A 26,452-nucleotide genomic window follows, 5' to 3' on the forward strand; every position below is an offset into this window, starting at 1 on the left:
CACCGATATATTTACTGCTTTATCACGTAGTATGAATAATTACAAGTTTCTTAGAACTTGTTAGTCTAAATAAATGAAGATTTACACTTCATACTTTTACAAGAAAAAATCCTAGGATTTCTTCTTTATAGTTTCAATGCTCTAGAGTAAGAATAAACAAACTGGAAGCACGTTCCACATATCATGAATGCTAGCCACCAAATTTTCAGAACAATCTTTATACTAGAAAGAAAACTCAGTTAAACTTAAAATATTTAATTATTTAGGATCAGATTTATCCTATCTTACCACAGGTACCTATGCTAGAGTTCTGTATTTCTTGCTCTAACACTTCCAGCAAGCATACACGATGAGTTTTAGTAATCAAATTTTCAATTGTTCCTAGAAATATCTAGAAAGCTTGGATTCACTTTCAAGTGTTTTCACACCTAAAATGTTGAAGAATTAAGGGGCCTAATTCATTTATGTGCTCCAAGAAATCCCACCAAGTGGCTATCTTCCTATTTAGTTACATAAATAATATGGAAATCTGGTCTTTATGAATCTAAATTTTGTTCATGTCAAAAATATAGAATTTAAAGTGCTTACCCCATCTTTAAGGATAGGATTTACTTTAACAAAATTTTTGTCTGTAGTACTAGCTTAAAGGAATAAAAGTTCAAGTGCAAATTAATTTATGTTAATACTAAATCACAATGAATATAGTGCACATTCCTATGCAGTTAGCTCAGATGGTATTACTGGGAAACAGCAGGTTTTGCAAACATGGTATCCATCAGATGCATTTCCAGAGAGGTACTTAGAAGTATGGCAATAAAAAAATACTTCTGGACAACTACCTTTGAACAACCATTTTTTCCCAGTATTTACTGGGTCTATACAGCTGGAGTACTGTGTCTAGCTCTGGGGCCCCCAGCACAAGAGGGACATGGGCCTCTTAGAGCAGGTCCAGAGGAGGGCCATGAAAAATCAGAGGGTTGGAACACCTCTCCTGTAAAGCAAGGCTGTGAGAGTTAGGATTGTTCATTGGGGTTGTTCATCCCGGAGAAGAGAAAGCTCTGGGGAGACCTTATTGCAGCCTTTCTATTTGTAAAGGGAGCTTATAAGAAAGATGGAGAGAGACGTTTTACCAGGGCCTGTAGCAACAGGAAAAGGGGCAATGGTTTTAAACTGAAAAGGAGTAGATTTAGATTGGACATAGGAAGGAATAAGGATGGTGAGACATGGGCACAGGTTGCCCAGAGAAGTTGTGGATGCCCCATCATTGGAAGCATTCAAAGTCAGGTTTCTCAAAGCCCCATCCAACCTGATCTAGTGCAAGATGTCCCTGCCCATGGCAGGAGCATTGGACTAGATGATCTTTAAAAGGTCCCTTCCAATCCAAATCATTCTATGATTCTATATAGTTATTTACCACTAAGTGTAAGAGCATTATCTTAAAAATGGACACTAAAAAAAGATATTTTTTTATTTTGGTCAAAAGTTACATGAGTGAAAAATAAACTGCCAGAGACAAACAAAACCTTTCTTCATTACCCTCGTGAATTTAGAGCACATCTCCTCTGCATCCTTCACCACATTTGCTCGCAGCATATATTTAGCACATTTAGAATTGATAAATCTGTCTGCAGTATCCAAAGACTGTGCTTCATCCATCCATTTGGCAGCTTCCTTGAGGTTACCTACATGCTGTTAGGGAGAAATTAAATAGTTAACTGTCAGTATAAGCCTGCTATTGACCAACTCCTGAAATCTATAGTTACTGGTATTTCTCCCTCAGAAATAACAAAAGGCAGTATTACTGTTCCCTCCCCCCCCGCCCCCAGATTTTTTCAGAATGACAATTTGCTGTAAGTTGTGACTTGCTTTGCAAAACCTAAACATGAGTTTTCATTTTCTTCCTGACAGAACAGTGCCCAAAAAGAAACCCCCATGAAAACCAATGCCCATAACCATTGCTAACTGAAATATTATGCACACATTCACACCAGTTTGATGGGTTGTTGGGGTTTTTTTTTCCTAATAAACTAGGCACTCTACATGTCCAAATTCACTTTTTACCTTGTAAATTTTTGCTTTTAAGTAGAATAGTTCTATTAACGTTGGAGTGCTTGCAATTGCAGCATTAATGTAATCCAAGGCCAAAGAACACTGGCCAAGTTTGTCAAAGTGCTGTGCCAAGAAATATCGAACCCAAAGCAGCGTTGTTGGGGGCTCTTTCTCTCCATTTTCTGCAAAATGGAAAAGTTACAGCAACTGGTAAGGTTGAAGACTGCATTTGAAAAACAAACACAAAAAACAAAGCTTGGGAAATTCAGCAAATATTTCTTGTAATACATTAATTTACTAGAAGGTATTACAACTATTTTCTTGCAAAAAGTATCAGCAATTCAACAGTTCTTGATAGCTGCCATAAACAGTATTATTACAGCGTAATTAATATAAGACCATAGAAACTTACCACATGTACTAAAAAGGTCACAAGTTTTCAAAGAGGCTTCGTAACCAGTAACAAGTTCTTGGATTGTAGAAACCTGCATATAAAAAAAATCAACTTAAGTTACGCTTTACTATCATGTTTACATAAATTAACACACTGAAAAAAAGTACTTGGGCAAAATTAGAGAAACTATACTAAAATAACTACTTAATTTGGAAAAAAATTGGATGTGTCCTCTTAGAGTTTACTTCACCTTTCACAAGCTACCTTTGATCACCCATTTTAACTGGTGATACAGCAGGGAAACAGGTGTAATCTTTGGCAGCTTACAGCAGAAAGTAAAAAAGGATACTAATCAAATGTACTTGATAAGTCGTATTTTGGATACGACTTATTTATGCTATTAGTTTAAGTGTCCAAACTGAGCCAACTGAAGAAAGGTGCTTTGGAAAAGACTCTGCGTGAACTTCCCATAACAATGAAGATATAGAAGAGACTTCTGTGGTTTTCTGGCAGGCTGATGTGTACTATTTAAGGTTTGGTTTTCTTTGTTAAAAAGGTATTGTTGCCTAGAATACAGGCTGTATCTTTTTACATGAAAATTTATGTTGATTGATTTAAGGCTAATACTTTCTGAAATCAGACCTTGTCAACAATATTGTTGTTCATTCCAAGGCTGAAGAGTCAAAATTCACTCATACAGTTTTGAACTCACACTATGCAAGTTCAACATCTACAATACATACAAATGTTAGTATCTGTCCATTTCATGACAATGAACTATTCCAATACCAGGTCCATGGCTTATTGTATTATTTCTAAGCATTTTATAAAATGCTCAACCTGTTTTGTTGAGCTACATTCTAACCATGCCTGCCATATCCAGCAAGTAACCAGCCTCTTAAGGAAACAAGAACAATAGTAAAGAACAAAAAGAAACATGATCTATGTATATATACCCGAAACACAGAAGACACTTAAAAAATAAGATCTGACTGTAAGCATAAACAGGATAATGGCTACATTCACCAATCAGGTGAAACCTATAGCTGGTAAAAACCTAAAACTTCAATGGTTAAAAGTAACATGATCCTACATTAAAAAAAAGTTGTTTGCGTGAGTAAAATAAAAAATATCACAGATAGACAGCAAAATTTAAAAAGCAGGATTTGACAAAGCACGCATCCACTTCAAGATACACTTTGGGAGAGGAGGGGAAGGGAATAAACTTTGTTCTAAAAGATCAAAGTATGCAAAATGAAGAATACTACTTTATTTAAACTAATTCAGCACAATAGGCAAGAAATGTCAAACATTTTGTCTCAAAGAGAGCAGAGAAGGTGGCACACCCGAGTCATACACAGCCAGTGTAAATGTCTCAAAAGTGTAATAAAATGTATAAACACACACATTCTGGAAAGCTCTGCGCAAATCTCTTAAGAAATGGTTTCTAGTAGCAAAAATCTCAAATACAATAAAATGTTACTAGACTTCAGATAACTATGAAGTGATAAAGGAATGTAAAGAAGTCACAAATAAATAGACAAAGGCAAATAAATGCATTAAGCTGTTCTCTGGCCTCAGACATCTATTTACTGAAAGAAACCTTCAACAACCTCAGAAAATCTTTGAAGATTCTCTTCTCTAAAATGAGTTTAAATGCAGAAGTAAGCATCTGCTTCAGGTAGCAGGCTTGCAGTGTATATGTGCAACAGAGTAAGTGTTATTTCCGTGCTGCTTTTCACCGCAACCTCAAAGTATTCCCAAAGTTATTCTCATCTGGCTGTTAGTAAACTCAAATTCCTTTGAGACCAGCCAGCTTTGCTAGACTGCAAGTGAACTGTGTGTAAAGGGAGAAAGACCCCTTCATATCTTTAACACACACACCCCACCACCAAACTCTACGTGTAATTTTTTCCACTACTGCACACTTGGAGTATGGCTTCACAGCTGGACAAAGACCATGCTACCACCAAAAGAATGGTGCCACCATCACTGAGCCACACATGCCTGGTCCCTGCTTTAGGCCAGGGCTAGTGGCTGCATCCAGACTTACAAGTGATTTACTCCCTGCTCCACCTCAGCATACAGATGCCCCGTTACTAGTTCCATCATCAGTGGGAGCTGGCAGTGGACAGGCCTGTGGCAGTGAGGCAGTAAGAAAGCCTCTCTTCCTAGCAGGAGGGTCTTCAATCAGCTTACAGCAACAGTGAAATCAAATCCGCTGATCTTGAGTTGATGGAGAACACCAAACTGTACCATGTTTTAAAAGATGCTAAGTTCTTCCAAATTCAGAACTCTGCAGTGGTTTTGGCTTCTACAGTCCAAGAAACTACACTGGAATTGTCATTCTGAAAACTACTTTAAACAATACATTTGGAAACAAGTATTCAGTGAAAGCAACAGCTACAAAAATAATGCAAATCAGGTGGTTAGGTTCTTGCAGACATTCTTGATGAAAGTGACAGTATCTTTGTTTCTCATGACTACTCAGAATCTTTTTCCTCCCTTTCTATGCTACTGTTTCAGTCTCTTGCTAGTAATTTAGGAAAACAATTCCCAGTTCATGTGCTACTTCAGGGAACAAATGATCTGGAAATATGAACCCTAATTTCTGTGTCTGTATTAACTGCAAATTTAGTAGTAAAATCTCTTGTATTTACTATCATTTATTATCTGTATTCTAGAATCACCACTGCCATCTTAAAGGCAGTAATATTTTACTATTTCTACACACTAGGCATTCTTCATAAAGGTAACTTTACAATTTCTAAAAATCAAGCTGAGGTATCTGGAAATACCATGACACTGACCATAAGTTAAATTCAAATGGTATCGTTCTAGGAAAAGAGTTTCCATTACTCCCTTGCCATGGATCTGAAAAAGCTTAAAGGTATTACAAAAGCATTACTGAAGTCATCAACAAATCGCAGGTTTTGTTATGACAAGAATGAAGCCAATTCTAGAACTGGGGCCACCAGTTTCAGGAGCCTCTTAAATAATCAAAATGCAAACCTCAAACCTTTTCATAGGTCACTACCTATAACTTCAATTTCATTACAAAAGAACAATGAGCTAAGAAGCATGAATCCAAGAAGGGGGAAACGGGCTTTAGCCTTCCCCATTAGCACAGACAAGTGAAGTGCTTGTTTTCCCTCCTATACCTTACATAAAGATTAAAATTGCACACGCTCACAAACCAGTACAGATTCTTGTCAAGTGTAATAATCTTGAAAGTTAAGAAAGCATCTTCCCCACTTGGTACTACCTGAAGCAAAGACTCCACAAAGGCCAGAACGGTCTTTTCTTTCCATTCCTCTGTTTATTTCCACTGGAAAGGATAGTTTCATAAGTAAACTTTGAGTAAATGCCTTAAAATGAATATTTGAGAAATACAAACTGAGACTGGAATAAATGTCATGCATACACATCTTAATTTCTTTTTAAACTGTAAACAACAGGAACACAATTCACCTGAACCCCAATTCTGAATTCCTTTTTCCTGTGAGCATTTGTTTTTACTTATCTAATTATACTGAGAAATATTTTGTGTCCTCTTTTGTAAGGGACAGCCTAAGGGAAAGTTATTGTTTTCCAGGTAAATGGCTGATGGCTAGAATTCTTGTATCATCACTTGTAGCTATTACAGCAGCACCTATGGGCCAGTCATAAAATAGAAATCTGTGCTGCATGCTATGCCATATACCAAGGGACTCCTGCCATAGAAATTTTTCTTTAGACGAAGAGCAAGAGAGGACTATCCAAGATAAGAACAATAATATGGGGATCCAAAATGTGATGTTAGGGCTACAGTAGCCTAAATCCTAGTTTGATCCCCGCCCCCCCATACTCCATGTAGGAGGTAAGTTGAATGTAATGACAAAGGAATAGAAGTAAAGAGAAAAGCAATACAGAAAGGTTTTTAAGAAATTTATGTAACAAAGGTGAGGTACGTAATGGAAGATGAAATCAACAGCCTACTAGCACAAAGCAGGGATGCAAATTTTTCAAATAAAAGGCTCAAACTCTCTAGTTCATTACTACAGAAGTTAGATTACTAAATTGATTGTATATCCTATTATTACAGCAGTTGGGCAAAATATTTTATAATAGACTTCTGTTTCAATGACAGCCTTTAAAACACTAATACTGTATTTCCTTCTTCAACAAAACAACTGCAAGAAAAGGAGCTGAATTATCAATACCAATCATATAGAAATATCTTAACATACTATAAACTGGTCAGGCTCAAGCTGTACCAATAGCCTTTTTTTTTTTTTAAAGGATTCGGCCTGTTAATTTATCAGTCACAATCACTACATTTAAGTATTTTTTTCAGTTGCTGCCATTATAAACCAGTAAGAAGTTACCAGCATTCTCAGCACACAGATTAAAAGCTACTGTAGGCAGTTTCAGAAGCAATCCATATGTTTAACATTTGGCACAGGTTTGAATCCCTGCCTTTTGAATTCCTGCCAACATGTTTAGTATTATCTACACTGCTCTCAAAGGCAAACAACCAAAAGGCAAAGTTTGAATACTGCTACTGAGATATAAAGTTTCAAGGTACATCTATAAAGCTGCCCAAACAAGAAAATATGCTATTGACCTGTAGATATAGATGCAATGGTCATCTTAAGAAAATTTAGTTATGCATTAGTGTAGAAGAATCTTCAGGCAAATCCCAGAAATACTTTAGAAAGATGTGCTCTAGTATGTACTTTTATAAAAAGATTTAACTCTTACAAAATTCATACATATGTACACTACTGAGACACAGGCAAGGGGTACATTATCTTGCCTTGAATACCATCAGCAATGAAAAGGATACAAAACAGTGGGGCAGAGTGAAAAGACAGCAGACAGGAACAAGATCACACATTACTTGGCACAAATATGTGCAGAGTGACATTTAAATCACCAAAATGGCCCATCATCATGCATCAGATGGATCACTTTGGGAATTACCACACAGCAGGAGACTGATGCTTTAGAAAACCACTCTGTTTCCTTATGGCATGCCTAATAATCATACATACCAGAAGCTAAGTATTTGCACGTTATTTTCTAAGAGAACTGAAACTTTTTAAAGACTAGCTATTCACAGTTCTGTACTGCATCCAGAATAATTTTAATTATTCAGTTACTTTAATGAGAGTAACTTTTTCTTCTCCTTCAAGCAGCTGCGCACAGTCTACTGCAACCCATTCCAAAACAGTAAGTGGCATCTTTAAGAAGAGGATGCTGCTGTCTCAGAAAATAGTCCAACCTCGCCTCAGTGTCAAATCTACACACCTCTGAAAATTCAGTGTCTCAAGTAGTACCTTGTTATTCAAACAGATTTCAATGGATACTACAAGTTTGAGACCCCCATGACAGAGCTGGAGACTTTTCCATGTGGGGACACTCTGGCTAATCCCTTTCACAGCCTTCCACAAAGGGCAGGAGGAAAAAAAATTAGCCAACAGTTCTTCAGCTGCCAGTAGGTGACCCAATGGGGCTTAAGAAACTTCTGGGTATTTACTTCTCAGTAATTACAGCAAATAGGTATAAAAAAAATAGAAATTTCACAAAAATCTCACCTACTCAGATTTATCTGTCTCAGAAAGCTCTTGAATTAAACTAAGAGAAGGATGATGTAGAAGGATCACTCTATATTCAAAAGCCATCTAAGTATCAGTACTTAGACTGGAAAAAAAAAAGTTAAAAGTGTGGGTGCTTCTTATTCTCCATCTACACAAACAGGCTCACACACACCTCCTTTGAAGCACCCAATCCTGAAGCAGTATAGAAAACCTTCAGTTGCAGGAAAAAGATTTGTAACATCCAAGAATCAGAACTGCCTTGGTATTACCAAGCAGGTATCTTCCAAAGAGTTAGCAGCCTGAAAGTTCAAACACTAACTGTATTTTGGCACAAGTATCAGATATATCCTATGCGGGCATTCCCTTCGTTTCAGAGGCAGCTGTTAGATGGAGCATTACCTTTCTGAATATCAGTTTGCAGACAGTTTGAGAGACAACTGTAGCCCTTCCTGAGGAGGGGGATGGGTTGTGCCAAACTTTTCTCCTTCCTTCAAAATAAGGGAGTAATTTCACAGGAACATCTTCTCTTATATTGATAAAGCACTCCTACTGCTCTAGCAAAAACATGTCTACTGCAGAAGGGCCTGAAAAAGAGAGGGAAAACAGCAGGTAGAAGGGGATACCCTTCGTGAACTTGGTCTTCCATGCTGGATGAAGGTCTTCCATGCTGGAAATGAAATAGGATGTTTCCCAAGACAGTTGTTCTCAATTCTGGGAACTGACAATTTGGCTCAGATGTCAGACAGCTGCATTTTCTTATGATTCAAAGTGTCAACATGGGTGGTCTTCACCACTGGGAAGCTTGATTTCTCAGCTGGTTCTGAAGATCTAGAGTGGGAGAAGGACTGCAAAAACCAACTGCAAAGGCAGTATTTCTGCATGTCACATTTTCATTTAAGGTGAAAGGATGCATACAGGGGGAAAAGAAAAAAAAAAAAGAAGAGCATGTGTTCTTGCCCTTCCAAGGAAAAAAGAAAAAAAAAGAGCATGTGTTCTTGCCCTTCCAAGGAAGGTTGTGCTGTCTTTGAAACTTGGAATTGAACAACCTTTCTTCTTAAATAGAAAATTCTCCACAGTTTATTTCCTGAAGAAAACTTGTTTGTTGCAGGTAATGCGCATGGTGCTGACAACAGTGGCCCTGCAGGTCACAGAAACTGATCCCGAAGCACCACATGATTTGCCATCAACAAATCAAACATCTGAATCAGATGAGTACTTATTTGAAAAAACCAACTCCTAAAGATGCAAGAATTCCACTTTAATAGCAGAAAAGTATGTCTCAAAGCTGAATAAATGAATCCCTTTGTTTTAATCTCAAAGTACAATTGAATTTTGACAGTAATTCCCATCACCAGTATCTTAAGTAGTGGTACTTGAACAAAGCTTTCTGGTTCCCTGAGTAAGAATAGTACTCTTTATTCACGAGAATGAGGTGTAGTTGAGTTTGTGACACCACTTTTCCAGCAGAAGAGACAGCCACTAGACATGGTAAGAATCCTTATGTCTGTGCGAGATATTGAAAAACAGTTGTACTTTCCAAAAATACCTAGAAACCATTTGCAAATTGTTTTGCTACAGAGTACCCAAAGGAAATTGCTGTTGTGCAACTTCAAAACAGTCCTCATCACCTCGAAAAGGTGGGATACCTAAAGATTGAATGACAAACTAAGCCTTTCAACAGCAGCCCTGGCAAAGTGTTTTCCTTGGGCCAGAAGAAAATCACGTTGACATTAACAGATAAAGTCCTTGTGGCCAAATTATTTGGACTATCTTTCACAAGACAGAAAGAAGTATCCAGTACATCTCCTGAAGCAATACTCTAAATGCCTCATGGGAAATGGAGAAGCAAGAATAAAAACAGTCTATAAGAGTACTACATCAATACTTGAAGTCTTTGCTACGATGAGATGTTATTTAAGAGAGAGGTAAGAAGGTGCTCACAATGTGCAGAAGCAGTATCAATGGATCCTGAAAAATATTAACTTAGTACCAAATAAGTTAAGACAGAAAAAACAGAAAGCAGTTGCTGGCTCAGTTTTGGAGAAGGCCTTTGATGACAACATTTTGAACAGGGCTTGTGGCTGGTCTGTGGCACACAGTAACAGTACTAAACCACACTTGTACCCCCTTCTCTAGGTCCCTAGAGACACTGTACAGGAGGATCCTGGGTTCAGAGCCAATTAAGCTCTGCCCACGTGGTAAATTTGCAACCTGAAGTCCCCATCTCTACAAATGCGGATGCTTAGATTTGAGCTTTCAGGCCTGAAAAGTATTTATGAATGGTAGCAGAGGCAGACTTCTGATGATCTAGCATGGCCCTATCACATGATTAACACTCTTTCAATCCAGGGCACTCTCACCATACCTTTCTGGATGGAAATACTGATAGGAAGGAAGTTTCAAATAATGAAGCTGCCAATCAACTAAAAAAGAAAAAAGCTCAAAAATTCAATTAACCACATCAAGGAAAGGGGGGGGGGGGGGGGGGGGAAGGGGAGCGGGCGGCTTTAGGGGGGGGGGAGGGGGAGAAGGGCAGCTACGCATTAGAAAAAAGGTTTTACTACAGCCTAACGAAGACGAAAGCATCTTCATCTATAGCCAAGAGGCGATTGGCATGAATTGAGATGTGCTTTTTATCGAGGCAGCAAAGAACAGAGCATGCCAAACACGTGAGCCAGCTGGCACACTTGCACTGCACAAGAGGTCTGAGTTCAGGCTCTTCCAGTGTATCTACACCGGAAGGTGTATACGGGCAGCCACCTAAAGAAGTTCCATTTCCTATGGCGTACTGTAAGTTTAGCTAAAAGAATATCTAAGATTACAACATTTATAAGTTTACACAGTTCACAGAAGAACCAAAAAACCTCTTCAGCAAGGCTCACACTGGTTGATTTTGGTTTTTTTAAAGCAATGCTCCTCCGTTATTTAAAAAATGTCCCATCTAGCTACTTTGAAACATAAGATATTGACACTCATTTATCAGTGTAAAAAGGAAAAGGTATAGGGTATGCAAATGACTGAATATTTCCATTTTTACTCAAGGCAGCTATACGCTTACTTGCAACAACTAACTTAGTCTTACTTGAAAAGTTTCTGCTTCACAACTTAGATGCATCTAATACAGATTTACCCCACCCAACGGGGCATGAACCACAGAACAAGCCCATAGAGAATATTCAAATAAATTACTCCAATTGTGAAAGGCTATTCAGCCTCATACAGAGAATTTCCATTCCTTACATTTTAGTATATGGCTAACATTTGAACGCAATAAAAATCACAATCAATTAAAAGTTATTTTACCTCCTCATGCCATGAAAGTATAAACAGGAAAACATGGCAAGCAGCCTTCTACTTAACACAAGTCTCCTTAAATTTCTTGTATATCTTTGACATACATAGATGCCAAGTTGGTTTCTGTAAGAAGCTTCACTATTTTGTATAACACCCAATGAAAGTGTTGCTTTGGAACTAACAGCAGTTCAGAAGTAGGTGCATCTCTATTTTTAAATTTATTCAACTGAGCCATCAATACCCACTCCTGTTTCCTTAAGAAAAGGACTGTTAGATGTGTGCATATGCTCATGCACACACAAGGCAAGACAAAAATCTGTCGCTTGCAGTAAAACATACATATAAAGGGAAGTTCCACAGTCATTTTAAATTGACCTAAACAAGTCAACTGCAAAAAAAAAAATCAGTGGGTTTTCATTGATCTAGTTTGCTAAGCAGCTGCACAGAATCTTACACCTCCTTTCAGTGGAAACCTAGATATTGTACAGTCAGCTTCCTAAGTACCTGTAAAAACACCTTTCCAGTCAGCTTGCAACTGGCCATCTTGATGCAACTAGTAGAAAATTTTTACTATTTACTTTTCTATAAAGCTAATCCTATGGTATCATGGTTAGCCACTAACTTCAGCATTTCTCAGTGTGTGGTGGCTAAGCAGACATATTTCTCAGGAATTTCACCGAGGAGCTACCAGCTTGTAAGGACTGGCTAGCCACAAAGCATTGTCTGCAGTACTGTATTTAAAACAAAACATAATAAAAAGCAAAAAACTAAGCCACTCCATAACCCTGGAAAGTTATACATTTTCTTTGTTCTCTGACCATCTAAGAAATCAGTTACATGTTTTGTAAGCAGTAGAGAAAGTAGCTTTCTATTAGATAAGTTTCTTTAGAGCTGACCTATACTCTAAGGAAGTTCACACATTTTGGTTTACTGTATATTTTCATAGAAAGAATGAGATACAAGAGTTTAATTAGCTTTTAGATTTTTCTTTACACTTAGTTCCTTACAACTAAACATCTCCATTAATGACCTCTAATCACTTTCAAAAGTGAAATACATCCAACGCAGTGTCAGATACACTCAGAATTTAAAATTTGCTAAAAATCAAGCATAGCTAGACCTCCTTTTTGCCCTGGATTAGGTTTGGAGGTGTGCCTTACGATACACATCATTGCTAGTAAACTGCATGTCTTCATGAACAATACAGCTGCACTGCAGTAAGTTGGTGTGTAATCTGTACACACTTGACTATATACACCACCAAATCCTACTCTGATTTAGCATCTCAAGGTAATGCTAACTTGCTGGTAAGTGAAGATTACTGTTGTCCATTGCTGCTAGCACTGATAACAGCTACTCCTGAAATAAAACAAGTGATACTTTTTTCTAGTGTCAATACCACCAATGAACACACAGGCTATTTGAAATACTAAACTCCAGGAAAAAAGCTTCCTCCATTTATCTAAGTGAGTTTAGTTTGTATTTGTCATTCAAAGAGTAACTTGTAACATGGTGTTTTGTACACTTGCTCTGCTGAAACAGCATTATTTCTTTTTTAGGGCATGCTATATACAAACATAATGAATTACCAAGTTTATAGTACAAGTAGTATTTGATAAACATTGCAATTGTTTTGTAATTTTGACAGAACCATGCAGCATTTCTAGTCACATATGACTGCATTAACCAGTTTTTGTCTCAAACATCTACACTGGAAACACATTTTGTCCCATATGTAACAGGCTTTGCACTTCCCAGTTATTCTTAGAGCAGAGAACTCTCAGCTAGGGGAAAGCTTCTCAGTACACCAGCTTCGCAGAGAGCAGACTACTCAAACAGAATGGCAAACAAGTCAAAAGAAGAACATTCTTCATTAAAGAATTTACTGCTGCTTTGGAAAGGTCTAGCACATGTATGTTTACACATTGAAAGTACAACTGCACAAGCTCCTTTGTAGCTGTGCAACAGTATTAGAAGTACAAGATCAGCCTCCTGTTAAGCAAAACAAACTTCCAAGTACAACGACTGTAATTCAAGAGCCAGCCATGAATTTTAAGTGCTTCAAATGTAACAAGTTGAATATTAAAACAACTCCTTTAAAGTTATTTTAAAGTAACAATACTACTTGAACATCTTTATAAACCAACTGCTAGGCCATCTGGGATGGAAAAAACATACGATTCAGCCAGACTTGGAAATGAGATTGCTGGGAACTGTCAGAATTTTTCAAATCTTTTCCATCAAGTGTAGCATCTTTCCATTCAGAAAATAAGTAAAACTAGAGTAATTAAATAATTTTTCAAGTTCAACTACACATCTAGCTATGTTATCAATATAATATAAAGTTTAACTTCCCTCAAAAACTGAAGGAAACTTCAATGAAAATGTGTTTTGGCTATAGGTGCAGCAAATACACTGCCTATAGTAAAGCTACAGAACACTTCAAAGTATGAACAGTGTTCAGCTGTATCATAAATATTAACTAATTTGACTATGACTTTCATATCAGATTTCTACACAGGTACCTTTTTTGGAAGTGAAAGCTAACACAGATTAGCAGTTTACCAAACTGTCAAAAGTTACACAATCTAGAAAACTTTTGTGCAGGAACCTAGAGTTCAGGACAGCAACACCACAGTCAGAACAGACTTACTGTCCCAGGAAAACTCTCCCACAGTGGTGAAGCTGTAAAACAGAACACAACATTAAAATAAAAACCTAGGGACTGCACAAAAGACTATTAAAGGCTTGATTTAAGTTTTTCTGATTTTACGCTTCCAAACACTGATCTTTCACTGCATTTTCAAAATGAGCTATAGAAATTTAACATGCCAGTCCACTACTGAAGTCTGCATATAATTCAGAAGAGCCTACTCATTTATCTGCTACTTCCAATTACACAAGGAGACACCTAGAAAAAGCACATTGCTTAAATGTATTAGATATCTTTCATCCAGGAATTAGCTCAAAAGAATAAATGGACTATAAATGGGCTATTATTTCTCCCCAGACATACTGTTACAGACATGACAGAGCCTTATGAAACAGACTTACAGTTAGATAGTCGTAAATCGGAAAGTTGTACTAGGAGAGCACTTCATATGGAGGACCGAGGATCTGAAGTTGACCCCTTTTTTTTAATTCACTCCACCCCACCCCAAATTAATCTACACTTAATAGTGAACTGCAAATATCTTAAGTTAAAAGAACTGACATTTTCTTGATATGAGTGTAGTACAGCAGAAAAACAAAACTAAAATTTAGAGGTGACTGGCTAGCTCAGACTTACTGTTCTAATAGCAGTCACGTATCTGAATTACACTAAAGACAACAGGTTGTAAGGTACAAATCAAGGAGCCACTCTAAAGCAACAGAAATACAGATAACCAAGCAACGTGATATAAAGTATTATGTTATATATTTTTTCCTGAAGAACGCTTGCCTCATTTAACATACAGAGTGAATGAAATAGGAAAGAAATGGAATAATGTTCTATGAGAGTACTGACACGCACAAAACAGATTTTTGCTTTCATTTTCATATTGCCTTAAAACATCTAGAACCAGGTTTTCTAACATGCTGAGCATTCATCCATTCAGCATTCATCAAATGAGACCAGTGAATGCTTCTGAAGATAAACATTTTCTAACATGCTGAGCATTCCACATCAACTGAGACCAGTGAATGCTTCTGAAGATAAACATCCCTGAAACCATAACTCCAGGGCTACATGATCAATGCCTGCAGAATTTGGCCTTGACATCTTACTGACTCTTAAATGTGTCAAGTATGGATAATACTTGCCCTCTTTATTGTACTGTGTCAAGACTAATAACTTGTGAGATGTGACATAAGCCACAGCATATGAGAAAACTGCCAAACAAAAAATTTCCATTATACCACAGTATGTAAACACATTCAGAAAAACAGTATTCTTCATTTTAGAGCACTTGACTTTCCAGTTTTACTATTACTCCTAATGATCCAGTCATAAAACTGTTGACACAATGGAATAAGTTAACAACAGCAGTACAAGTTTGTACTGGAAGTTTTAAGACACTCGTACAAATACAAATTCAGAGCAAACCAATGCTCTAAGATGTCACCGTGGTCATCACACAACTAATTTCATGAGCAACTTTTTTGTTTTGAAAGCTTTTGGGCAAGTTTGGGGACTGCACAAAAGAAAGCAAATAATTTCATATGAGCAGAGCATCAGTAGGAGCAACTATTAGCAGAGATGTTCAAAGCATTTCTCATGGGTCTTCAGATGGAGCTATTTGGAGCAGTTATTCCCAATGTAGACCACTCAGACTAAAGAAGCTCTCCTGATAAAGTAGTTTGTAAGTCAGTTGCTACACCTGTCAGCTCTTGGCTTACATGTTACCTCAGGGACCCAAATTATCAGCCATCAACATGTTTTACACTACCCATTCTCATTACAGAGTGGAAGCATCCTATCCTGGCAGTACCTACAGTGAAGTTTCTCATCCTTCTCCTTCCTCCACTTAGTTGAAAATTTCCTTACTCCTCCTTAAGATACAGTTATATAGCAGAAATTCTATCTTTTGCTATGAATGTACCAGTTGTTAACCAGATCCTGAGCAAGTCCACTTACCAGATTTCCCCTCCTGGAATTCTAACTCAGAGACACTACTTTCTAAAACTTGAACTGACCGAGTCAGTATGAACACAAGGCTGTCCATGGTTGATCTTACAGAGTTATTTCTTCTTGAAATGTAGAGATTCCTAGTGGAACTAATGTTTTTCACTTTCTTACATAATCCACCAATAGTTCACAGAGGACATCTAACTACAAAAACAGCTGCAACTTGCTTTAGATTCCTTTAGCTTTCCACATCAAGGAGGGAAAATGCCTTCTTTCCTGAAAGAGTTAAAGAAAGATCTTCACTGGAGACAGCCTACCTTCCTGTGTAGACCGTCTTACACCTTTTTTTGAGACTGTTGTTTCTGATGTTTCTTCCAGCCAGACATTTTCTCTCATCCAGTATTTCCTCACAGTCTCCATGTTTTTAGTTACTCAGAAAAAGGACACATGTGCACTAATGTCGAGCTTCAATGGAATCAACCAACGCACCTGCAACACAATCGACGCAAACCTTGATGTTGACTAATTGAAGATCTTCACTCTTTGGATTTTTATCTCATAGATATAGAGACCAGCATGTATGGGGAACCAAAGAGTATTTCTGAATATCGCTCAAGTACAAAGAGAACTTCTTTGGAGTACAAAGAGAACTTTTTTGGGGGAGGTGGGGGTAGCATTTCAAGATCCCTCTCTTGTGAGGAACAAGAACAAATAAGGCTGTTCACAGTTACTTCTAATACATCTGGACAGCAGCTTACAGAATGTGAAAATTACTATATCCCATGCAATTGCTTATACTTCAGGTTATTAGCTTCCAGCAGAATCATTCTGCCAAGAGCCACAGCTACACTCACCCTGAACAGTAACTTTGCATGAACAACAAAACTCATAATCATGCAGTGGCACTCCTAAACACAAGTTTTTGCTTCTTGAATATGCAAAAAGGACTACAGCTTCTTCCTGAGAGAATATGTATTGTGCCAACTGTGTGAATTTTATTCAAGTACGAAGATATCAACATGATAAATGTAGTTTAAATAGCCAAGTATACTTGCTATTTAGAAACTAAAAGAAGCCTGATAAAAAAATTTAGTAAGCCTTCGTGCTATATAGCAGGCTTTTTAAATTAAAGGTTCAGTATTATAGAAAACTCAAGGAGAATGGCTACTTTGCTGATACCCATTTTTTAATAACAAACTTCATAAATCACTAAGCAAAGAATAAAAAGTATAAAACCACTTGTAGCATAAAAGAGGAAGAGCCCAGTAGCAAGATAGTAAGTCTCCTAGACTAGAGAAAAGGATTGACACCCATTAGCAAAGTATTTCCTGTACACAGACTATATTGTGTTGAGACATTTTCCTTGGAAGTGCTCCATGTTTCTTAGCATGTAAATAAAACAGTCACATTTCAAAACCTTTCATACACATAGCAGTACTTTAAATGGTCATTCCAAAAGGCTCCACAAACCATGAAAGTGAAACTTCTCATACTATTTTAGAAGTATCAACCATAAGTAAAAAATGCCACTATATTCACATTTAAAGCCATTTTTTGTTTAGATAACGTTTCAAAGTTCCAGAGGAAAACAGGATAACTTGTTAGTAAAAAGCTCCAAAACACAAACCCATAAGTTTCCTTATGTAGGATGAAGCTGCCTTTTTGTTATAGCCTCCCCTGCTATCCTTCCATGTATCTCACTTGTTTAGAATTAGCTCATTTTAGTTAGTCACCTACAATTCTTATGACTTAATCCATGGTTAAAAGAGACAAAGACAACAGATTCACTTTAAAATGCAAGTTACCTCCACAGTATGCTTATGAATTGATGATGCAGAAATTTAGTATTTTATGGCAAGATCAAGAAAATTGAGTAAGTCTCCAAAGGCAGTATGAGAAGTACATGTTTTAAATAATGTTCTTAAGTAAAAGAAACTACTTTTTCCAGAAATAACTACAGTTCTTCAAAACACTATCAACACCGGCCCCACTACACACAAGCACCTCTCTCACAGCATGTGAATTTTTTCTAAATCATGCAGGTGGATTTTTCAAATGAGGACAGCTAGTGTTTTTTATTTTCACATGTTCAATCCAACCATCTTTCAGAGATTGCCACTGCAGAAATGGCTTGTTAAGCAGCTGCGCTTTTAGCTAAATAACACAACATACTAAGAAAACCAAAAATGAGTACAAGTTTAAAGCTGTACAGATTCAGGAACTGGTACTCAAGACACCTGTGCTGCTCCTTCAGCAAGAGTGGCAACTGAAGGACAAGGGTGGAATGGACAATTGGGAAAGTGAATCACTCTGTCAATGAGTCAGGGCCCTTAGATAATCCATTTTGAATTGCACAACACACACACTCATGAATCAGTTCCCCGAGTAGCATCATCTGCTGGAGCCCTACAAATTTGTGCCTATTATTCTCACCTTCAACACACAGAGTATGCAAAGATCATGAACTTTTAATTTATATAAATTCTGCATCAGAAAACTCCAAGATAAAGACAACAGATCATGGGACTTGTGTTATCACCTCTCAGAGCAGGCTATTTTAGGGTAAAAGTCTGTTTTCTCTTTAAACGTATGTCATTACAGTTGTCACTGTGGAGTATGGGAAGGCAATAGGTATTCGGGATAGTGAGTGTAAGTAACAGTCACTAAAAATTGAAGTACTGATCTTCAAAATACAGCACTTCATTTAAAGCCTAACATAGGGCATTTGTCAAGCATTAAAGACAACAGCTCCACTGAGCACCTCCCAACAGTTGTGCGTTAACACAGGAAGTCAAGAGTAGGAGCACAGCACACTATGACCCCACCACAGTGTCACACCAATAGTCCCTGCTGTATAACGTTACAAACATCAGCAGGTTTGCTGGAACAAACTGTCTCCATCAGCAGGCAACTACTCAAGGTGAACATGAGCTATCTGACTTGAGAAATAGTCTGGACGCAATTATGACTTCACTAGAATTTTATCAGTATCTCTTCCTCCACTTTTCCTTCACCACTGAAGTTGTTTGCCCTCATCTAGTTGAGCAACTACATCAATAGCTTGGTCAAGTGACTGCTGATTTCTAGGAAGTTGAAAGTATTCTTTATATAGCTCTTTCCCTCTGCTTGAGACAACAAAGAGATGATCACTGACAAACACCAAATGCACAACTGTTACACTGTCTATTAGAAGTTGCACTGTGGAACATCGCAGAAATAAAGAGGGATGCCATACATGCCAGTTTGAGGGCTCCAAAAATCAAGAATGATGGATGAAGGACTGTACTGAAACCATAATTAAATCCCTTCGTATCTATAGGTAGCATCCTCAGCCTAACCCCGTTTCAACTCTTGAATAAACAACCTGCTCTTTTGGCAAGTGCCTACCCTGAAGCAGCAGTTATAGATGCTTCACCTGACATGTGGTGAACTATGCACATACTCACCTTTAACCTAATACTAAGCCAAGTCTGCAGTTATTCACCTGTGTTTTGAAGTTAATTCATTTCTAAAAGGCAGATTCTGTGACAAGTACCCATTTTTCCCTTTGTGAATGATCTGAGAAGGGAAAAGCAAGAAATTCTAGGAACTGATTAGGAGAGCTATGCTGGCAAATGGATATAAAAATCACAGCTACAGATTCCACATCACAGTATCTGGATTAGGGATCTAAATGCTTTTGTACATAGGTGCTCATGTATATAGGCATATCCATCTTTATTGTGCCTTTCTGCACTGTCTACTATAGGATCTTAGTGTTGCCAGACTTGCATAAAATGCACTTGTCCCAGTACTTAAGTACTAGTTGCAGACTAGCTTGCTGGCTAACAAGTCAACGGCTACAAGCTCATCCTAGACTTGAAGGTGAAACCCAGTAAGATGCTATCACAGAATCATTAAGGTTGGAAGATACCTCTACAGACTGCCTAGTCCAACCCCCCTTTACAGAACAGGGTCAGTGAAGCAGGTTACTTCTGGCCACGTCCAGTCACATTTTGATTATCTCCAAGGATGACAACTCTACTACCTCTCTGAACAACCTGTTCCCATGTCCGACAACCCCCATGACAAGTGTCTTTTCTTTTGCTCAAATATTCTCTTGTATTTTAAATCGTGCACATACCACCTTGTCTCATGCCTGGTGAACAGTGAGAAGCATCTGGCTCTCTTTTTTCACTCTTGCCTTCAGATATTTATACATATAAGACCCCACCTGAGGCTTCTCTTCTCCAGGCTAAATAATCCTAGCTCTCAGCCTCTCCTCATACGCCAGACACTCCACTCCCTTCACCAATTTCATGACCTTACTCTGGACTCTTTCCAGTATGTCCATGTGGCTCTCATACAGGGGAGCCTAGAACTAGACCCAGCACTCCAGATGTGCCTCAACAGGGCTGAGGAGAGAAGAAAGATCACCTCCCTTGACCTCATGGTGGTGCTTTTACTAATGCAACTCAAGATGTTGTTGACCACCTTTGCCGCAGGGTACATTGCTGGCTCATGTTCAGTTTGCTGTCTACCAGAACCCCCAGGTCCTTTTCTGCAAAGTTGCTTTCCAGCTGGTCAGTCCCCAACCTATACTAGAGCATTGGATTAATTCCTCCTAAGGTGCAGGACCTGGTATTTCCCTTCATTAAACTTCCATTCAGCCCATTTCTCCAGCCCATCAAGGTTTCTCTGACAGCACAATCCTCTCTCATGCATCCGCCACTCCTCACAGTTTTGTATCATCTGCAAGGTTGTTGAGGGGTACAATCTGCCCCATCAACCAAGTCATTAACAAAGATGTTACATACTACTGGCCCCAGTGTTAACTGCCTGGGGACACTAGTTGGACTTCATGCTGCTGATCACAACACTGAGCCTGGCCGTTCAGCCAGTTCTCAGTCCACCTTACTGTCTACTAAGCTGTACTTCAACAGTTTTTGTGTTACAGGAGACAGTGTCAAAAGCCTTGCTAAAGTCAAGATAAACAGTATCAACTGCTCTCCCCTTGTCCACTGAGGTAGTCATTTTGTCATAGAAGGGTATCAAGTTAGTCAGGCATGACTTCCCCTTCATAAATCCATCCTACCTATTCCCAGCCACACTTTGTCCTTTGTGTGTTTGGTAATGGTTTCCAGGATTATTTGCTTTATCAGCTTCACAAGGATTGATATGAAGCTGACTGGCCCATAGCTCCTCATATCCTCCTTTTTGTACTTCTTGAAAACAGTGACATTTGCTTTCCTCCAGTCCTCAGGAAACTTCATCCATCACGATGACTTTTCAAGGATCGAGTGGCAGTGCAGTGACATTGTCCAGCTGCCTCAGCAGTTGTGGACGCATCCCATCAGGTCCAATGGGCATGTGCACATCCAATCTGTTTAAAAGTTCTATAACCTGATCCTCTGCTACCAAGATCTATGTATATAAGAAAGCAATGAGAGTGATACCCATAGGCCCTCAAAAAAAAAAAAAATCACAGAAGTTGTGTACATCCTCTATTGCCTTGGTATACCAAACTTGCTACTTTTATCAGCAACTCTCAGAAGGCTTTAAGAAGATTTACCACAAGTGTTGAGCTTGAAATGAGAATCTCATTAGGAAAGATGACAAAAAGCATTATCATGAAAGGTTTTTGAATTTCTCTGGATTCTGCCTCATGAAGAAGTCTGGGGTTTTGTTTTGTTTGTTTGGGGGTTTTTTGTTTTTGTTTTCATTTTTTTTTTTTATAACAACAGTGAAAGTGTCAGTGACTTCATTGACAATTGGTATCTTCTGCTTTTCCTTGATACGTAACAGGAATCCACTCTTGGACGCGTAAGAGCATAGACACAAGTATAGCTACAAGTATTGTCAAGACAGAACTAAGGACACCAACTCAGTGTCAGTTGAGCAATCCACTGCCATTTTGTTGCACACAGTCAATTACAGAATATATGCAGATGCCATACCTAGAGTCTCCTGCTCTAAGAAGTGTCCTATCAGAGGAGTGAATGATACCTAGAAGATCAGAATAAGAGTATCACCATGTCCAATGTTTGTCTTGGTGCTAGTGGATGTCGGAAGATGCAGGCTGAGAAGGAAGAAAAAAACTAAGCACCTGCTTGGGACATGTCTTCCTCCCAGGAAGACTAAGCATCTGCTGTATCTGCCAATTAAAGGCACAGATTCAATGCATGAAGGGCACAGTTTAAACTGCGGATTTAGTGTGAACGCCACCATGATGGTGTTTAGCACAAAGTACCTTTCTAGGTAACTCTTCCGCAGAGTTCTTTCATTTTGTGATAGAAGTTATCCAAATAAAGTTAACACGGGGGAAAAAAGTCCCAAGAAACAAACACACACAGAATGAACTTAAAGAGTTTCGCAGAGCAGTAGGACATTCACGGGGTTCCCCTCTTGGTGTCTTGAATGATAGCCAGAACCAAGAGTGTGTTTCAAGAGGAATTGTACAAATAGGCACAGGCTGGTATTTGAGAAGGTGACTGAACTCATAGCCAAGGCACATGTGTTTACTGTGGAATCTCTGTAATAGTCCCATATTCTAAAAGCTATTTTAAAAATCAGATATTCTTGAAGAAGAGAACGAGAAGTTGCTAGCATTTGTTTTAATACACAAAACAACATTCAACGAATTGTAGAAACAGTTCAAGTCTATACTCATATTTTCCCCATCTTAGTTTCTTCCTTCAGTTTAGCAGCCATACATTAATGTAGATGACTAATTAAAGTTTTGATTAATGTAGTTTCATTACAACATGTTCTTCTGAAGACTGAATTTTCTATTTTTGACAGAAAACAGCAAATTGTTTCTGAATGACAGATAGCAACAACCTAAAAAACACCACAAAACCATCAAGAATATTCTTCTTTTATCCACACTTTGGTAAAATCATGCTTCATAATACACACTAATGAAATTATTATGAACTCAATCCAACATGCACAGCTACAGTAACAACTCATGCAGAAAAGTGGGTGAACTTAATTTTCTAAAGAGATACCCATTTTTTGCATTTTGCTTGTGACTGTTTTGCTACATGTAAAAGCTATTTCCCTGCACTTGTTCCATATGAGAAGAGTTCCTCTAAGTGATATTTAAGAGCCTGCTAGCTGTTTTAGCAACCCAGGAGTTAGCTAATTGACACACCAAGTCAAACACACTGTCCTTACAAGGCACTACAAGATCAGTTGAGAAAAATAAATATTGAGCTCAGAATGCAGGTCTGTTCCTTAACACTAGTAATCTGCATAGCTCTTGTTCAGACCAGCCATTTCCTTTCCTTTCTCCAACCCTAACAGGTAAGTAGAACCTGGTACAGAACTTTTTACATTTGTGAACTTTGTCTTTTATGTAACCACACTCACTTCACACTACTTCATCATGACCTACAGTTTTCATATTTATAAAGCCCCAGGCTGTATTTACAGCATTCCCTCGAGGCTGCCACATAATGAATAGAAGGAAGATGTAGGCAATTTCTTCACAACATACAGTGGCTACTTCGAGAGTCATCCAAAACAAACATACAGCAATGAACATTATTCTTGCTGACTAAATATTTTTTTAAAAATAAGAACAAAGCCATCAAGACAATGTTTCAAATGATTTCTCTAATATGTTGTAGGCAAAAAGTGATCTATGACTATCAGCAATGATGTACCACTGACCATGGTCTATATAGCATTACAAACTTGTTTTGAATGAGACACTGGAAAATACAGTAAGACTTGCTCTGACAGTCTCTATCACCCTCTAATCCATTTTTTTTGTTCGGTTGGAAAGACAGACTCTACCTGTGTACCAATGTAGCAAGTTAGGAAGTGATTAGTGCATGCCTTTGGTATCTGCAAACAGGGAGCATAGTAACAATTATCACTTGAGAAAGAACTCAAACTCTTTACATAACATATCCTTACACATCCACATTACCTGTAGAAAAATCAGTTGCCAACATTATAGAAAATGATAAAACAAACATCTCCTTTTCAGTTGGCCTTTGTCTAACATTTCGTCCTGTAATTCAATGCCCCCCTCATTTTTTTTTTCTTATTTCAATATTAGAGTAACTTTATGCTACAGCATGGTATAGAAGTGCACTCAGGATACTGAACAGCTGGTGTGATTTTTTTTAATTATACAGTATTTTAATAATCAAAAGCTCTATCCACAGCACAATACATTTGATCAAGTTTAAATAGCAGTACAGTTTCTAGGCAAAAGACAATTGTTAGCTCCATTTCTTCAAGCTTCTCACCCTTCAGTCTCTACTACTTATATCTCCTCCAGTCTAGGTGGCTTGACAAAGAGGAAGAAACAGCCGAAAAACAGTTCACATGCTACATATCAGACTAGCATAACAGCACAAAACCTAAAGAATCACAACCTCATTCGAAGAACTTTGAAGGATTACACAATTCATTGGGTAACTACCTTCTAAAACTAGGGAGAAAAACATTAGTCACATCACTGCTTTGCAAGCAGTGAAAGACCACAGAATCCGCAATTAGATCTTGTTGCAATGTACGTACAGTAATCTACGGCAAAGCAAGCTTAACACTTTCTCCCCCTCCCCATCAGCTTCCAGAGTTATTTTAAAGTCTGCCTAAGTACCTCTGAAACAATCATCTCAAATCTCAGTGGGTTAACAACTCACTCCTAGAAGGTAACAAACAATATTGCCGAGATTGTGATGAAACATCCAGCCAACCTGCTTATCCCAGGTTTCACCATACTATCTCTGCCACCTTCCCAAGCGTCCAAGTTTCAAGCAGTTAGCAAATCTTGAACAGTTTCCTTTTCAACCCAGTTGTACAGACAAATATAAACTTCTGCGCATCACAATGAACACAAGGCCAACACAGATTTTTTTCTGCTCCAGAATTTTAGGGAAGACAGATTGCATAACAAAGTATACTTTAACTCATTAGAGACTTATTTATTAGGGAAGATTTTACCTCAAAAAAGTCTGAGAATGCCAAAAAGCAACAAAGCTATACGCAAACTTTCTTTACTGAACAGATTTCGGATCCTCATTCCTTTGGGTCTGAGACTCGAAGAAAGTCTCTTCCAGCAATAACCTTAAGATAATTTTTTTTTCCATGAAACAAATAGCTTTACATTATTGTACTATGATGTCTTTCCCACTTTTGGTACCCTTCTGTGACTTCACCCAAAGGATCTTAAACAACAGTTCTATTTTAAGTGTGAAGGAAGATTAAACACATCTTTCCTCCTTAACCGAAGTAAAGCATATTCTTTAGTGAAGTGATGAAGAACCAGTTGTACTCCACACATTTATCCACCTCATATTCACACAAGTACGTAAACAAAATCCAGTTCGGTAGCTGAAAAAGTGACATCCACTCCACCTAGTTAGCACTTCAGCTATTTCAGTTTTGGTTTTTGGTGGGACATTCATTGATTCTTTCTAAAAGCAACTGGTAAAGCTTGCTCAATGTTAGTTTCATAGATACAAAGTACTCATATAACAGATACTTTGCGAACAAGTATAAACAGTTCCCAACACACCCCAGTGAAACATATGGGACACACAGTAGGTACCTTCAGGTTCAGACATCTATACTTAGATAACCATAATATAGGTGCCTGTGCTCCCCCTACAATCTAAACAGATCTATCAGATCTACCTAGCACAGCCAAAATGAACAGCTATCAAGGCTCAACTGATCCTATGTAGGAAGCCACATATGGTGGTGAGCTGAACAGTCCTCTATGTCCACTGACCGACATTCACATGCCTGAATCTGGAACTTAATGTCATTCCTTGACTGTTAAAAACGTATTCCAGAGAATTTGGGAGACAACCAACCAAACTGAAAGTTTTTGAAATCTGAACACACATCTGCCTAAAATAATTCACCTACCCAAAAAAAGCAGAACCAAGAAAATGGAGCTAAAGAGAACTATTTCAGCCATCTTTTTACTGGATGACAGTCATGCCAAATTTTTTATTTTGTCAAAAGTTATGCTTAGCATACAAGAACTATACTTTTTTGATTTAATCAAATACATGAAAATGATTATTTGAAAGCAGGAATGTACAGGAGCACAATATACCCTTTATGATAAGCTATGCAAAGATAATTCTGTTTTTTTCCTATTCCTAGAAACATTGAAACAACAAAAAGACTACCTTCTCTGTCTTCAGGATCCTTCATTTAGACACAGCTTATTGATCTCCAATGAGGTCTCAGATTAGATTTCAAGGAACAAAACAAAAAATTCAGTCAAGTATCAGACACTTCTAGTCTCCCTAAGACAACTCAGAGCATAACAAATATGTATACCAGAAAAGGATCTTGTCAAACAATTCTCAAAACGAAAATGAGTGTGGCTGAAAAAAGTTAAATGTAATATTTGGCCAACTTGTAAATTACTCCAGTGTGTTCTTGGTGGATTTGATTACTCATTTGTTAAGCAATTTACCTTTTAAACTCCTTAACTGCTTAAAGGATCTTTGATCAAGTCAATGCTAACATACTAAAACACTGCTAGTTGATCATCATAAGACACAG

At 37.9% G+C, this 26,452-nt stretch overlaps 1 protein-coding gene across 2 annotated transcripts in view; it reads right to left on the minus strand.

Annotated features, from left to right (window-relative positions):
• The window catches only part of NAA16 (N(alpha)-acetyltransferase 16, NatA auxiliary subunit), a 66,046-nt gene that overhangs the window by 11,342 nt on the left and 28,252 nt on the right, over positions 1 to 26,452 (minus strand). For both annotated transcript variants that reach the window (XM_009275644.2, XM_009275645.2), the window contains exons 9-11: positions 2,462 to 2,534; positions 2,062 to 2,231; positions 1,537 to 1,689 (exon numbers count right to left, since the gene is read on the minus strand). In XM_009275644.2, coding sequence (XP_009273919.1) covers positions 1,537 to 1,689; positions 2,062 to 2,231; positions 2,462 to 2,534 — 396 coding nt within the window. The remainder of the gene's footprint in view (positions 1 to 1,536; positions 1,690 to 2,061; positions 2,232 to 2,461; positions 2,535 to 26,452) is intronic.

This window comes from Aptenodytes forsteri, unplaced genomic scaffold (assembly GCF_000699145.1).
Source record: "Aptenodytes forsteri isolate BGI_AS27 unplaced genomic scaffold, ASM69914v1 Scaffold172, whole genome shotgun sequence".
Taxonomy (NCBI): Eukaryota; Metazoa; Chordata; class Aves; order Sphenisciformes; family Spheniscidae; genus Aptenodytes; species Aptenodytes forsteri.